The 13,774-nt window shown below is 40.6% G+C and overlaps 1 protein-coding gene across 6 annotated transcripts in view; it reads left to right on the top strand.

The window, feature by feature from the left end:
• LOC126210645 (ankyrin repeat and protein kinase domain-containing protein 1-like) overlaps nucleotides 1-13,774 on the top strand; it is a 206,979-nt gene that overhangs the window by 34,870 nt on the left and 158,335 nt on the right. For all 6 annotated transcript variants that reach the window (XM_049939966.1, XM_049939965.1, XM_049939968.1 and 3 more), the window contains one exon: nucleotides 10,181-10,398. In XM_049939966.1, the coding sequence (XP_049795923.1) occupies nucleotides 10,206-10,398 (193 nt within the window). In that variant the 5' untranslated portion in view covers nucleotides 10,181-10,205. The remainder of the gene's footprint in view (nucleotides 1-10,180; nucleotides 10,399-13,774) is intronic.

Genomic DNA, 13,774 nt, shown 5'->3' on the forward strand with positions numbered 1-13,774 from the left:
CTAGGTTCGCAGATGATGAAAAGATTGAAGAAATTTATGATGAGATAAAAGAAATTATTCAGGTAGTGAAGGATATGAAAATTTAATAGTCATGGGGGGACTGGAATTCAATAGTAGGAAAAGGAAGAGAAGGAGAAGTAGTGGTGAATATAGAATGGGGGTAAGGAATGAAAGGGGAAGCTGCCTGGTAGAATTTTGTGTAGAGCATAATTTAATCATAGCTAACACTTGGTTCAAGAATCGTGAGAGAAGGTTGTATACATGGAAGAGGCCTGGAAACACTGGAAGGTTTCAGATATATTGTGTAATGGTAAGATAGGGATTTAGGAACCAGGTTTTAAATTGTAAGACATTTCCAGAGGCAGATGTGGACTCTGACAACAGTCTATTAGTTATGAACTGTAGATAAACACTGAAGAAACTGCAAAAAGGTGCGAAGTTAAGGAGATGGGACCTTGATAAACTGAAAGAACCAGAGGTTGTAGAGAGTTTCAGACAGAGCATTAGGGAATGATTGGCAGGAACAGGGGAAAGAAATACAGTAGAAGAAGAATGGGTAGCTTTGAGAGATGAAATAGTGGAGGCAGCAGAGGATCAAATATGTAAAAAGACGAGGGCTAGTAGAAACTCTTGGATAACAGAAGAGATATTGAATTTAATTGGTGAAAGGAGAAAATATAAAAATGCAGTAAATGAAGCAGGCAAAAGGGAATACAAAGGTCTCAAAAATGAGATTGACAGGAAGTGCAAAATGGCTAAGCAGGGATGGCTAAAGGACAAATGTAAGGGTTAGGCATATATCACTAGGGGTAAGATATATACTGCCTACATGAAAATTAAAGAGACCTTTGGAGAAAAGAGAACTACTTGTATGAATATCAAGAGCTCTGATGGAAAAGCAGTTCTAAGCAAAGAAGGAAAAGCAGAAAGGTGGAAGCAGTATATAGAGGGTCTACAAGGGTGATGTACTTGAGGGCAATATTATGGAAATGGAAGAGGATGTAGGTGAAAATGAGATGGAAGATACGATACTGCGTGAAGAATTCAACAGAGCTCTGACAAACCAGAGTCGAAACAAGGCCCCAGGAATAGACAACATTCCATTAGAACTTCTGATGGCCTTGAGAGAGACAGCCCTGACAAAACTCTACCATCTGCTGAGCAAGATGTGTGAAACAGGCGAAATACCCTCAGACTTCAAGAAGAATGTAATAATTCCAATCCCAAAGAAAACAGATGTTGACAGATGTGAAAATTACTGAACTATCACCTTAAGAAGTCAGAGCTGCAAAATACTGACTGAATTATTTGCAGACAAAAGGAAAAACTGGTAGAAGCTGACCTTGGGGAAGATCAGTTCAGATTTCGTAGAAATGTTGGAACACATGAGGCAATACTGACTTTACGACTTATCTTAGAAGACAGATTAAGGATACACAAACCTAAGTTTCTAGCATTCGTAGACTTACAGAAAGCTTTTCACATGTTCACTGGAATACTCTCTTTCAAATTCTGAAGGTGGCAGGGGTCAAATGCAGGGAGCGGAAGGCTATTTACAATTTGTACAGAATCCAGAAGGCAGTTATAAGAGTCGAGAGGCATGAAAGGGAAACAGTGGTTGGGAAGGGAGTGGGACGGGGCTGTAGCCTATCCCTGATGTTATTCAATCTGTATATTGAGCAAGCAGTAAAGGAAACAAAAGAAAAATTTGGAGCAGCAATTAAAATCCATGGAAAAGAGAGAGAGAGAGAGAAAAAAAAAAAACTTTCATATTTGCCGATGACATTGTAATACTGTGAGAAACAGCAAAGGACCTGGAAGAGCAGTTGAATGAAATAAATAGTGTCTTTAATGGAGGATATAAGATGAACATCAATAAAAGAAAAACAAGGATAATAGAATGTACCCAAATGCAATCAGGTGACGCTGAGGGAATCAGATTAGGAAATGAGACACTTAAAGTAGTAAACGAGTTTTGCTATTTGGGGAGCTTAAAGTACAAAAGAGCTTCAGAATTGTGACTAATATCTATCTGTTGAGACTGACATCTGACCTTCTTCGGATGGATGTGTCAGTTATCGGCTGGTGTTGATGCCACAACTGCAATCTCTCCCGCATATCCACAAACACTGCAGTAGAGCTAAAAAAGAGTTACTATTGACTGATGTACACCTAGCATTAGATTATCATGTGTTTTTGAACATCTACAAACAGTAACTCCAAACAAATGAATTTCTTCCTTGGTGGTGACCATCTAAGCTGAACACATATTTCTTATGGGCTTACAGTAGCTTACATCTTACATTATGAACAGAAGTAGCCAATTAATACTTGTCTAAGCACTCCAACTAAATCAAATGTCTTAAGTGACTAAGACACTTGAAATTACTATTTATATTTTATATTTATATTCCATGAACCCTGGACCTTGCCGTTGGTGGGGAGGCTTGAGTGCCTCAGCGATACAGATAGCCGTACCGTATGTGCAACCACAATGGAGGGGTATCTGTCGAGAGGCCAGACAAACGTGTGGTTCCTGAAGAGGGGCAGCAGCCTTTTCAGTAGTTGCAGGGGCAACAGTCTGGATGATTGACCTGGCCTTGTAACACTAACCAAAACGGACTTGCTGTGCTGGTACTGCGAAGGGCTGAAAGCAAGGGAAAACTACAGCCGTAATTTTTCCCGAGGGCATGCAGATTTACTGTATGGTTAAATGATGATGTCGTCCTCTTGGGTAAAATATTTTGGAGGTAAATAATAAAAAATTATTCAGATAGTGAAGGGAGATGAAAATATAATAGTCATGGGTGACTGGAATTCGTCAGTAGGAAAAGGAAGAGAAAGAAATGTAGTAGGTGAATATGCATTGGGGGTAAGAAATGAAAGAGGAAGTTGCCTGGTAGAATTTTGCACAGAGCATAACTTAATCATAGCTAACACTTGGTTCAAGAATCATAAAAGAAGGCTGTATACATGGAAGAAGCCTGGAGATACTAGAAGGTATCAGATAGATTATATAATGATAAGACAGAGATTTAGGAACTAGGTTTTAAATTGTAAGACATTTTCAGGGGCAGATGTGGACTCTGACCACAATCTATTGGTTATGAACTGTGGATTAAAACTGAAGAAACTGCAAAAAAGTGGGAATTTAAAGAGATGGGACCTAGCTAAACCGACTAAACCAGAGGTTGTACAGAGTTTCAGGGGGAGAATAAGGGAACAACTGACAGGAATGGGGGAAAGAAATACAGTAGAAGAAGAATGGATAGCTTTGAGGGATGAAGTAGTGAAGGCAGCAGAGAATCAAGTAGGTAAAAAGACGAGGTCTAGTAAAAATCATTGGCTGACAGAACAAATATTGAATTTAATTGGTGAAAGAAGAAAATATAAAAATGCAGTAAATGAAGCAGGCAAAAAGGAATACAAACGTCTCAAAAATGAGATCAACAGGAAGTGCAAAATGGCTAAGCAGGGATGGCTAGAGGACAAATGTAAGGATGTAGAGGCTTATCTGACTATGAGTAAGATAGATACTGGCTACAGGAAAATTAAACAGACCTTTGGAGAAAAGAGAACCACTTGTATGAATAACAAGAGCTCAGATGGAAACCCAGTTCTAAGCAAAGAAGGGAAAGCAGGAAGGTGGAAGGAGTGTATAGAGGGTCTATACAAGGGTGATGTACTTGGACAATGTTATGGAAATGGAAGAGGATGTAGATGAAGATGAAATGGGAGATATGATACTGCGTGAAGAGTTTGACAGAGCACTGAAAGACCTAAGTCGAAACAAGGACCTGGGAGTAGACAACATTCCATTAGAACTACTGACAGCCTTGGGAGAGCCAGTCCTGACAAAAGTCTACCATCTGATGAGCAAAATGTATGAGACAGGCGAAATACCCTAAGACTACAAGAATAATATAATAATTCCAATCCCAAAGAAAGCAGGTGTTGACAGATGTGAAAATTACCGAACTATCAGTTTAATAAGTCACAGCTGCAAAATACTAATGTGAATTCTTTACAGACGAATGGAAAAACTGGTAGAAGCCGACCTCAGGGAAGATCAGTTTGGATTCCGTAGAAATATTGGAACACGTGAGGCAATACTGACCCTACGACTTATCTTAGAAAATAGATTAAGAAAAGACAAACCTACGTTTCTAGCATTTGTAGACTTAGAGAAAGCTTTTGACAGTGTTGACTGGAATACTCTCTTTCAAATTCTGAAGGTGGCAGGGGTAAAATACAGGGAGTGAAAGACTATTTACAATTTGTGCAGAAACCAGATGGAAGCTATAAGAGTTGAGGGGCATGAAAGGGAAGCAGTGGTTGGGAAGGGAGTGAGACAGGGCTGTAGCCTATCCCTGATGTTATTCAATCTGTATATTGAGCAAGCAGTAAAGAAAACAAAAGAAAATTTGGTAGTAGATATTAAAATCCATGGACAAGAAATAAAAACTTTGAGGTTCACCGATGACGTTGTAATTCTGTCAGAGACAGCAAAGGACTTGGAAGAGCAGTTGAACGGAATGGACAGTGTCTTGAAAGGAGGATATAAGATGAACATCAACAAAAGCAGAACGAGGATAATAGAATGTAGTCAAATTAAGTCGGGCGATGCTGAGGGAAGTAGATTAGGAAAATAGCACTTAAAGTAGTAGAAAAGTCTTCTTATTTGCGTAGCAAAATAAATGTCGATGGCCGAATTAGAGAGGATTAAAATGTAGGCTGGCAATGGCAAGAAAATTGTTTCATACGAAGAGAAATTTTACTACCATCGAATATAGATTTATGTGTTAGAGAGTCTCTTCTCAAAGTATTTGTATGGAGTGTAGCCATGTATGGAAGCGAAACATAGCTGATAAATAGTTTGGACAAGAAGAGAATAGAAGCTTTTGAAATGTGGTGCTACAGAAGAATGCTGAAGATTAGATGGGTAGATCACGCAACTAATGAGGAGGTACTGAACAGAATTGAGGAGAAGAGGAATTTGTGGCACAACATGACTAGAAGAAGGAATCAGTTGGTAGGACATGTTCTATGGCATCAGGGGATCACCAGTTTAGTATTGGAGGGCAGCACGGAGGATACAAATCATAAAGGGAGACTGAGAGATGGATACACCAAGCAGATTCAGAAGGATGTAGGGTGCAGTAGTTACTTAGAGATGAAGAAGCTTCCACAGGATAGAGTAGCATGGAGAGCTGCATCAAACTGGTCTCTGGACTGAAGCCCACAACAACAACAACAACAACAATTGACTGTGTATTGTACAGTGGTATACTTTTTTATACTGTCTGCAAAATGCGGTGTGAATTGAGTTAGTAGTATAAAAGTGATAAATAAAACATCAAGCTTGGTGCTGAAGCTTGACTGCACAAACTGGACTTGCATTCGGGATGATGATGGTTCAACACCACGTCCAGCCATCCTGATGTAGGTTTCCCACGATTTCACTAAACTGCCTCAGGCAAATGCTGGGATGGTTCCTTTGAATGGGCATGGCTGACTCCCTTCCCCATCTTTACCTAATCTGATTGGACCGATGACCTCGCTGTTTGTTCCACTCCCCCAAATCAACCAACCAACCTCGACTGCACAACTGTGAAGATGTAGTAAGGATAAAATTTCTTCCTTTCATTGTATTGTGGGAAGTGTCAGCGAAGAAAGTTTTGAAAAGGTTTCAAATTACATATAAACTTTGTCAGAAGTCACCAAGTGCTCCCATTCTCAAATATTGGATGAGTGAACACAGTGTATTTTCGCACTGTCAGTTATGTTACCTCAAGGCATACCCAATTTATAATTGTAATATTAACAAGCAATTTGGGTGGCTAGATCTTAAAATTCCCCTGTATACAGCTTGGCAATCTCTCAGATTGAGTTTCCATCACTATGCTGGCAGTTTTTTTCCCATAGAAACACCTGCCACCTCATCTCCACAGTGAAAACAAGTTGTGAAAATGTGATATATTTGTACCATCTTTTCTGCCTTTAAATGTTGTGATAGTAGCTCTTAGTTGCACAAGTAAGTAGTGATGTATGTATAAGCTGACTAATACACTGCTTGACAGTTGCTAAGGAACAGCTGCCAATGGCTAAGGACAACTGCCAGTTGCTAAGGAACAACTGACAATTGCTACAGGACAGCCGAACAGTGTTAGTAAAAATAATGTAGAGAGTGGGAGGTATTTACTGCAGCGAATCCTATGCACAAATACTCTGTATAAATTCAACAGTTCGTTGTATATGGTGCTGGACAAAGGTTGTTGTGGAACCAATAAGTGTGATGTTCCGTGTGGTACAGCAACATTTGTGCAAGACATCATTTGAGTGCTTATGAGCAGGTGAATGGCTTGAAGCTGGTCAGTGTGTGGCCAAAGTAATGAGTGTATCCAAAAATGTCATCTCAAGCTTAAAAACGGCCAACAAAGGTGGAAATGCTATGTGAAAGCATGTTGGTAGTTATAGATGGATCACTAAAACATGAGAGGATCAACATGTAGCTCTTGTGTCAAAAAGAAACAGACATATCACTCCTAGGCGGATCACTGCAGACATTGCAACTGCTACCGGTACACATTTCGCAGCAGTTAGAAGCCTGTTAAATGCAACCCACTTCAACAAAGCTGTTATCGAGAGAGAGAGTTCATTGGTGTAGAGAGCATGTTGGTTGGGATCAGCAACAGTGTGATGTTTCCTGGCAAATCCCTTTTCACTGTGACAAATCGTTCCGGCCACCAGTTAGTGTGGAGGGAGAGGAGAACACATTACACACCACAGAATGTTCATGAATGTCTTTGGTATAGCCTAGGCATTATGGTGTGGGCAGGCATTATGCACAGTGGCCTACACTGCTGCATGTCTTTGTGCAAGGAACCATTACAGGAGAGTCGTACTGCAGGGAGATTATTTTGGATCAATCTCTGTTGATCTATTATGGACAGGGGTCATCAGCTGGTTAAGTAATTATCAGTATCAATGAAATCTGTAAACAGCCATGTAACTGAGGTGTTATTTTATTTTATTTTCACTGCCAGTTTCGGCATTCCACTAAGTCATCTTCAGGTCGCATATGCATCTCTCACAATAAATGATACGGTCTTACAGTGCCCTATATTCCTGGATGTTGTGAATTCAAACAGTTTGAATTCATGACATCCAGGAATATATGGCACTGTATGACAAAAATCTGCTCACTAAGTGGCAGCAGGAAAACACACGCATAAAAGGAGGTTATACTTACGCAAGCTTTCAGAGCCAGTGGCTTCTTCTTCCGGCAGAAGGCCTGAAGATGACATAGTGGAATTTCGAAACTGGTAGTCAAAATAAAATAAACTAAAGTAAAATAAAACCTCAGTTACACTGCTGTTGGTGAATTTCATTGATGCCAGTAAATATTTTGGATCATCTGTCTGTGTAGAGGTGTGGTAGCCCTCGACCTTCTGTTTATGGATGACAATGCGCACCCACACAAGGCCACTGATGTGCCGGACGCATTGGAAAGTGAAGAACATGTGGAATGGTTTGTGTACTCCCTAGACATAAACCCTGTAGTGCGTACTTAACATGCCCTTGGTAGACATTTCCTCAGCAAACACTCCGTCCCCGAACTGTGCAAGAACTGAAAACTGCTTTGAGAGAGGAGTGGGACAATATCTCCCAAGGACTACTCAACAGTTTGGTAGCCGGGGTGAGCAGCAGGTGCAAAATGAGTTAGTGCCCCTGGAGGCCATATTCTGTATTGAGAGTTCAGCGTTGAAGTTCATATTGGGTGTCCGACCTATATCAAACATGAAAATTATTTTTCTCTGTTATCTGGCATTCCTATGTGGTGTAATCTGTACTAATTTTCATTGTAAATATACCAGTCTACCTCTGTTACGTATGTACTGTGTTTCATGTCATCCATCATTGCCTGTGATTTCTCCTGTACCATAATATCTGTGTTCCTTAGCAATCGTCAAGCAGTGTATGTTATTTTTGTCAAGTCACATGTCTTTTAATATTTTCACAAACTGGAACTGTGTATAGTGACCAGTTAGTAGATTAAGTAGTTCTATCAAGTGCTCAGCCAGTGTGTATGTTGGTGAGATACTCATATTCAAACTCTTTCTTGATTTTTGTTGTTGCTGTCATTTGCTGCACACATGTACATTGTCAGCTTTTTCGTTACTATGATTGGAATGTAACAGTGGTCAGTCTGGGTATATAGGTTAAGCATTAACAGCCTGGTGGTTGTCAGGTAATTATTCATTGTAATATTTCTATTTAATTTTCTGTCCTCTCCCACTTTTCCCTGGGAAGCAACAATGTCCCATAACTAGGGACAACACTTTTAACAACCACCTTATTTCCCTGACCAGTTCTGACATTTAAATTTTAATATATTCAAGGTATGATCAAAAAGTACCAGGAATTTTTGTTTTCCTGAAAGAATCTTTATTCATTCATCGACATCAACTTCATCCCCTTTGAAGTAATCCCCCTCTGATACTTGTGCCATCACTTTTACCAATCCTGGAAGTACTTCTGGAACTCACTTTTCATTATGATGTTCAGCTCCTTCCACAATTCTGTTTTTATGTGATGCTTTTCATACTTTTCTTCAATCTTGGAAATAGAAAGAAGTTGCAGGAAGCCATGTCATAACAGTTTTGTTTTATGCCAAAAAATCATGAACAAGCATTGAGGTATGAGTGGGAGCATTATCATGATGTAATTTCTGCATGTGGTTTTGCCACAATTCTGGTTTTTTTCTTCAGATTCCTTCGCACAAATGGTCCTTAACTTTCTGATAGTATTCTGTATTGACCATAAGGCAGGAACTCATGATGCACTATCATATTGTAATCAAAGAAAGCAGTGATCGAACTTGTCAAATTTTTTTCAGTCTCGGCTCTTCAGGCAGTTCCCATTGGGATGATTGGGCCTTGGTTTCAACATCATACCTGTATCCCCATGTTTCGTCATCTGTTATAACCTTATTTAGAAGTAGTAGCTCATTGTTGACTTCAATTCCTCAGTGATGTCCCTGCGACGTCATTTTTGATCGAAATTCAACAATTTTGGAACAAACTTTGCTGCTACATGTTTCATGTGCAAAACATCTGAAAAAATCACTTTGCATGAGCCAAAGGATATTCTGACACAATCAGAAACCTCTCTGGTGGTGATTTGGTCATTTTCTAGAACTATTTTCTTTACTTCTTCCACGTAGTCATCAGTAATTAATGTGATAGGGCATCCAGGATGGTCATCGTCTTCAGCATGTTCTCGACCCACTTTACCAAGCAAGGCAGCACAGTGGTTAGCACGCTGGACTCACATTCAGGAGGATGATGGTTCAAACCCATGTCCAGCCCTTCTGAGTTAGGTTTTCTGTGATTTCCCTAAATCATTTCAGGCAAATGCCAGGATGATTTCTTTGAAAGGACACGGCCAACTTCCTTCCCTATCCTTCCCTAACCTGATGGAACTGATGACCTTGCTGTTTGGTCCCCTCTTGCAAATCAATAACAATAATTGATCCTCTTTGGAACATTTATACATCTCATACACTCTTGTCTTACTCATAGTAGATTCGCAAGAAGCTGCAATCAACATTTCAGATGTGGTGCTGCACTGTATTCCATTTTTCAAGCCAAATTTAATAGAAATTCTGTGCTCTATCTTTTCTGAAACTAAAAATTCACCAAGCACTCGAAAACACACTTTTTAACTGTCAACAGTAAACTAAATAATCAGAACAGCTGAAAATATTCAGAACACCTGAAAATGCAAACATACATCAGGAACATTTTTACCAACAAAATAAAAAAAATTGAAAATTGCATGTATAAAGCTCGCAAAATTAAAAATTTCATATTACTTTCTGATCACACCTTGTATACATTTCTGTATTTTCCAGTGTTCTATATTTAAAAGTTAAGATTTATTTCACTCAGTGTTGTGATTTGTCAGATTTTTCCTTTTTTATTGTGCCTATATTTATTCCTACTTTATTTTCATGTACCAAGAATAAAAATTGTACATTTTAGAATTATATGATTCCACTTTGGATTTCAAAATAAGGTTTTTAAGTCACTAGTTTCCTTTGTAATATATTTGTATAATATTATTGTACAGCTGTACAGCTGCCTTCAACTGCTTTTATATTTCTGTTCTACATTAGGAACTGCAATTCAGTGTAGAGGACTATGAGGAAATCACGGGGTGCATCAAGAACACCTCCACTGTCAGTCGCAGTTCGTGCTGGCGATGTCAATGCTGTCCGGAAATTGCTCAGGGAAGGAGAGAGTCCAAACGATTTTGATAACCGCGGCTGGACGCCACTGCATGAGGCAGCTGCAGGAGGGCATGTCACATGTGCTTTATTGTTGCTGCATTTCGGTAATTCCCAGTGAACTATTTATCATTGCAGTGTATTTCTGTTACATTCTCCAGGAAATATCAAGTAAAGTTTCTAAGCTAGGTAGAAATTTAGCTAATTTTTAGACCATTTTTTATGTTCTTGAATGTTCCCAAGTACACCATCAACATGAACACCACTGCAGCAGCAGCAGCAGTAACCACCACCACTAGTACTACTACTACTCCTGATGCTTCTGCTGTCATTACTATTAAAATAGTTACATTAATGCAGGCTTTTTGTAACCTCTAAAATAAGTATGCATGCTTGACTTGTATTTAGATAAGATTATTGAAATCCTTGAACCTTTTGTGTTTTATTTTTTAATTATTCGAGTATGAACTACATCATAAAATATATAACAACTGAAAAAAGGCAAGTGTATAATTTAACAACAACAAAAAATCAATTTTTTACAATATAATGTAATCAGACAAAAATCTGCTCACTAAGTGGCAGCAGGAAAACACACGCATAAAAGGAGGTTATACTTACGAAAGCTTTCAGAGCCAGTGGCTTCTTCTTCCGGCAGAAGGGCTGAAGAGTAATGAAGAGGGGGAGAAAGAAAAGGATTGGAGATGTTTAGAAAAAGGGGTAGATTTTGGAAAAGTCACCCAGAACCGCAGGTCAGGGGAGACTAACTGGACAGGATGAGAGGGAAAGGCTGATTGGTGGCAGCTGCACTTAATGACATTTTCTTCTGCATAAGTATAACCTTCTTTTATGGGTTTATATTGGTGAGTAGATTTTTATCTATTCGATTATATTACAAGTACATGATTTAAAATAGAAAATAGGTGTGTTTTTATAAATACATACTAGTCAAATACAGAAATACATAATCAAAATATAAGAATATTTTGCTCATCCAGAATTTGGTGTAAACTGCATCTGTCTCAGTATAGGTCAAGACATCCTCTTGAGTGCATTCTCTGGATACATCCACTAATGGGCATTTTAGAAGGTGTTCCATTGTTTGTGTTCCAACACACACACACACACACACACACACACACACACACACACAAGTATGTCAGTATCTGTGTGGCCCCACCATTTCTTAAGTTGTTATGATATCCCTGTGCCTGTATGAAGTCGGTTCACTGTTTTCCAGCATTGCCAGCTTAGGTGGGAGCCGTGGGCTAGAGTTTCTTCTGCGATAAGGGCTTCTGGATGTTCTTCTTGCCATAATGATTTTATGGGAGTTCCAGTTGTTTTACTGTGTACGTGAAACTTCATCTAGGTTTAAGCAATCTGGGCACGGGTGGATGGTTGTGTAGCAGGTGACACTGCTCATTCATGACATTTGGTGGGGGTAATACTTGATAATGAATATCAATGATCCACTCTACTAGGTCCCAGGCAGCCAGTTATCTTCCTGAAGGTATTATTTAGGACCGCATCTATTCTTCTAGTGTGATGAGATCTTTCCCAAACTTGGCATCCATACTCGGCAACCGGAAAGCAGGTGGCGAGTGCTTTGGAATGGAATATGTTTGTGCTGGTGCCCCACTTTGCAGATATCAGTTTGTTCAGTATGCCATTACATGTTAAACATTCCACGTGAGAAAAATATATCTAAAAACAAAGGTGACGTGACTTACCAAAAGAAAGCGCTGGCAAGTCGATAGACACACAAACAAACACAAACATACACACAAAATTCTAGCTTTCGCAACCAATGGCTGCTTCGTCAGGAAAGAGGGAAGGAGAGGGAAAGACGAAAGGATGTGGGTTTTAAGGGAGAGGATAAGGAGTCATTCCAATCCCGGGAGCGGAAAGACTTACCTTAGGGGGAAAAAAGGATGGGTATGCACTCACACACACACACACACACATATCCATCCACACATATACAGACGCAAGCAGACATATTCAAAGGCAAAGAGTTTGGGCAGAGATGTCAGTTGAGGTGGAAGTGCAGAGGCAAAGATGTTGTTGAATGACAGGTGAGGTATGAGTGGCGGCAACTTGAAATTAGCGGAGATTGAGGCCTGGTGGATAACGGGAAGAGAGGATATACTGAAGGGCAAGTTCCCATCTCCGGAGTTCGGATAGGTTGGTGTTAGTGGGAAGTATCCAGATAACCCGGACGGCGTAACACTGTGCCAAGATGTGCTGGCCGTGCACCAAGGCATGTTTAGCCACAGGGTGATCCTCATTACCAACAAACACTGTCTGCCTGTGTCCATTCATGCGAATGGACAGTTTGTTGCTGGTCATTCCCACATAGAATGCGTCACAGTGTAGGCAGGTCAGTTGGTAAATCACATGGATGCTTTCACACGTGGCTCTGCCTTTGATCGTGTACACCTTCCGGGTTACAGGACTGGAGTAGGTGGTGGTGGGAGGGTGCATGACACAGGTTTTACACCGCGGGCGGTTACAAGGGTAGGAGCCAGAGGGTAGGGAAGGTGGTTTGGGGATTTCATAGGGATGAACTAAGAGGTTACGAAGGTTAGGTGGACGGCGGAAAGACACTCTTGGTGGAGTGGGGAGGATTTCATGAAGGATGGATCTCATTTCAGGGCAAGATTTGAGGAAGTCATATCCCTGCTGGAGAGCCACATTCAGAGTCTGATCCAGTCCCGGAAAGTATCCTGTCACAAGTGGGGCACTTTTGTGGTTCTTCTATGGGAGGTTCTGGGTTTGAGGGGGTGAGGAAGTGGCTCTGGTTATTTGCTTCTGTACCAGGTCGGGAGGGTAGTTGCGGGATGCGAAAGCTGTTTTCAGGTTGTTGGTGTAATGGTTCAGGGATTCCGGACTGGAGCAGATTCGTTTGCCACGGAGACCTAGGCTGTAGGGAAGGGACCGTTTGATGTGGAATGGGTGGCAGCTGTCATAATGGAGGTACTGTTGCTTGTTGGTGGGTTTGATGTGGACGGCCGTGTGAAGCTGGCCATTGGACAGGTGGAGGTCAACGTCAAGGAAAGTAGCATGGGATTTGGAGTAGGACCAGGTGAATCTGATGGAACCAAAGGAGTTGAGGTTGGAGAGGAAATTCTGGAGTTCTTCTTCACTGTGAGTCCAGATCATGAAGATGTCATCAATAAATCTGTACCAAACTTTGGGTTGGCAGGCCTGGCTAACCAAGAAGTCTTCCTCTAAGCGACCCATGAATAGGTTGGCGTACGAGGAGGCCATCCTGGTACCCATGGCTGTTCCCTTTAATTGTTGGTATGTCTGGCCTTCAAAAGTGAAGAAGTTGTGGGTCAGGATGAAGCTGGCTAAGGTAATGAGGAAAGAGGTTTTAGGTAGGGTGGCAGGTGATCAGCATGAAAGGAAGTGCTCCATCGCAGCGAGGCCCTGGACGTGCGGGATATTTGTGTGTAAGGAAGTGGCATCAATGGTTACAAG

This window comes from Schistocerca nitens, chromosome 10 (assembly GCF_023898315.1).
Source record: "Schistocerca nitens isolate TAMUIC-IGC-003100 chromosome 10, iqSchNite1.1, whole genome shotgun sequence".
NCBI lineage: Eukaryota > Metazoa > Arthropoda > Insecta > Orthoptera > Acrididae > Schistocerca > Schistocerca nitens.